This window comes from Papaver somniferum, chromosome 3, assembly GCF_003573695.1.
Source record: "Papaver somniferum cultivar HN1 chromosome 3, ASM357369v1, whole genome shotgun sequence".
Lineage (NCBI taxonomy): Eukaryota > Viridiplantae > Streptophyta > Magnoliopsida > Ranunculales > Papaveraceae > Papaver > Papaver somniferum.
Window position 1 is genome coordinate 119,528,599 of NC_039360.1, and position 1,629 is coordinate 119,530,227.

At 36.2% G+C, this 1,629-nt stretch overlaps 1 protein-coding gene across 1 annotated transcript; it reads right to left on the minus strand.

The window, feature by feature from the left end:
• Window positions 1-250: 250 nt before the first annotated feature.
• On the minus strand, window positions 251-697 carry LOC113359900 (uncharacterized mitochondrial protein AtMg00860-like). The gene has a single exon (XM_026603465.1). The coding sequence runs from the start codon at window positions 695-697 to the stop codon at window positions 251-253; it is 447 nt and encodes a 148-aa protein (XP_026459250.1).
• Window positions 698-1,629: the final 932 nt, after the last annotated feature.

Below are 1,629 nucleotides of genomic sequence, written 5' to 3' on the forward strand. Positions count from 1 at the left end.
GCCCTTGCGAAAGATAATCTGGTAATCATATCCTAATAACTTGGATAACCATTTTTGTTGTTCCATAGACGAAAGTTTTTGATCCAAGAAATATTTCAAACTCATATGATCTGTATAAATCTTGAAGTGCTTTCCCATTAAATATGGTCGCCACTTTTGAACAACAGACACAATTGCCAACATTTTTTTTATCATAGATAGAAAGATTTAAGTTCTTACTAGACAATGGTTTGCTATAATAAGCAATGGGTCATTGAGATTGCATTAAGACATCACCTAGACCTCCACCAGAAGCGTCACATTCAAGATAAATATCCTTGTCAAAATCTGGTAATATTAATATAGGAGTTGTAGTTAGAGCGTGTTGTAGTTGCTTGAAAGAAGATGTTGCAGCTTCAGTCCAGACAAAAGCATCCTTCTTCAATAATTGAGTTAAGGGGTGACTAATCAGTCCAAAGTTCTTAACAAACTTGCGATAATAACCGGCAAGACCCAAAAATACTCGAAGTTCCTTAATTATACTAGGAATGGGCCAAGAGAGAATGCTCTTAATTTTATCATCTTCAACTGAAACACCTTCAGATGAAATAACATGGCCTAAATAACCCACATAAGGTTGAGCAAATGTGCACTTTGATTCCTTCACAAATAACTTATTAAACCGTAGAATCTCAAAAACTTCTTTAAGATGGTCCATATATTCAGAAAAACTCTTGCTATAGATCAATATATCATCAAAAAAACAAGGACAAACCTGCGTAGATAGGGTCTGAAAATATGATTCATCAAGCTCTGAAAGGTGGATGGTGCATTTGAAAGACCAAATGGCATGACAAGAAACTCGTAATGCCCATCATGAGTACGAAAAGCAGTCTTGTGAATATCAGGGCCAAAAAGTCTTATTTGATAATAACCAGAACGCAAGTCCAGCTTTGTGAATATAAAAGCACCAAATAATTCATCAAGAAGTTCGTCCACCATAGGAATTGGAAAACGATCCTTAATGGTGATCTTATTTAAGGCACGATAATCCACACACATTCGCCAAGAGCCATCCTTTTTTATAACCATCAAAATAGGAGAATAGAAAGGGCTAGAACTGTGTTGAATAAGTCCTTCTTGTTGTAACTCTGAGATTATCTTCTTGATTTCGTTCTTCTGAAAATGTGGATAACGGTAAGGACGAACATTGACAGGTGACGAATCAGGTTGTAGTGGAATATGATGGTCGTGCTGTCTTGAAGGCGGCAGTGTAGTAGGAGTCTCAAAAATATCTGAATATGAAGATAACAGTTGTCGTATTTCAGGTGCCAAAACAGTGGCAGGTGAGACTTCATTTAATGTGCAAAATTGGAATAGAAATCCATATTGTTCCTTGTCCAATAAACGCTGCATTGGATAGCTATCCAACATCATTATTGTTGGAGAATCATTGCCAACCAAAAGAATGTCAGAATTATTAACACTGAATTTCATTGTCAGTGCCGCAAAATCCCAAGAAATTGCACCTAGTGTACATAGCCACTGAATACCTAACACTGCATCGCAACCACTAATAGGTAACAAATGAAAATCAGAAGTAAACTCATAATCTTGGAATTTAAGTGGAATACTGGAACAAAAACCTGA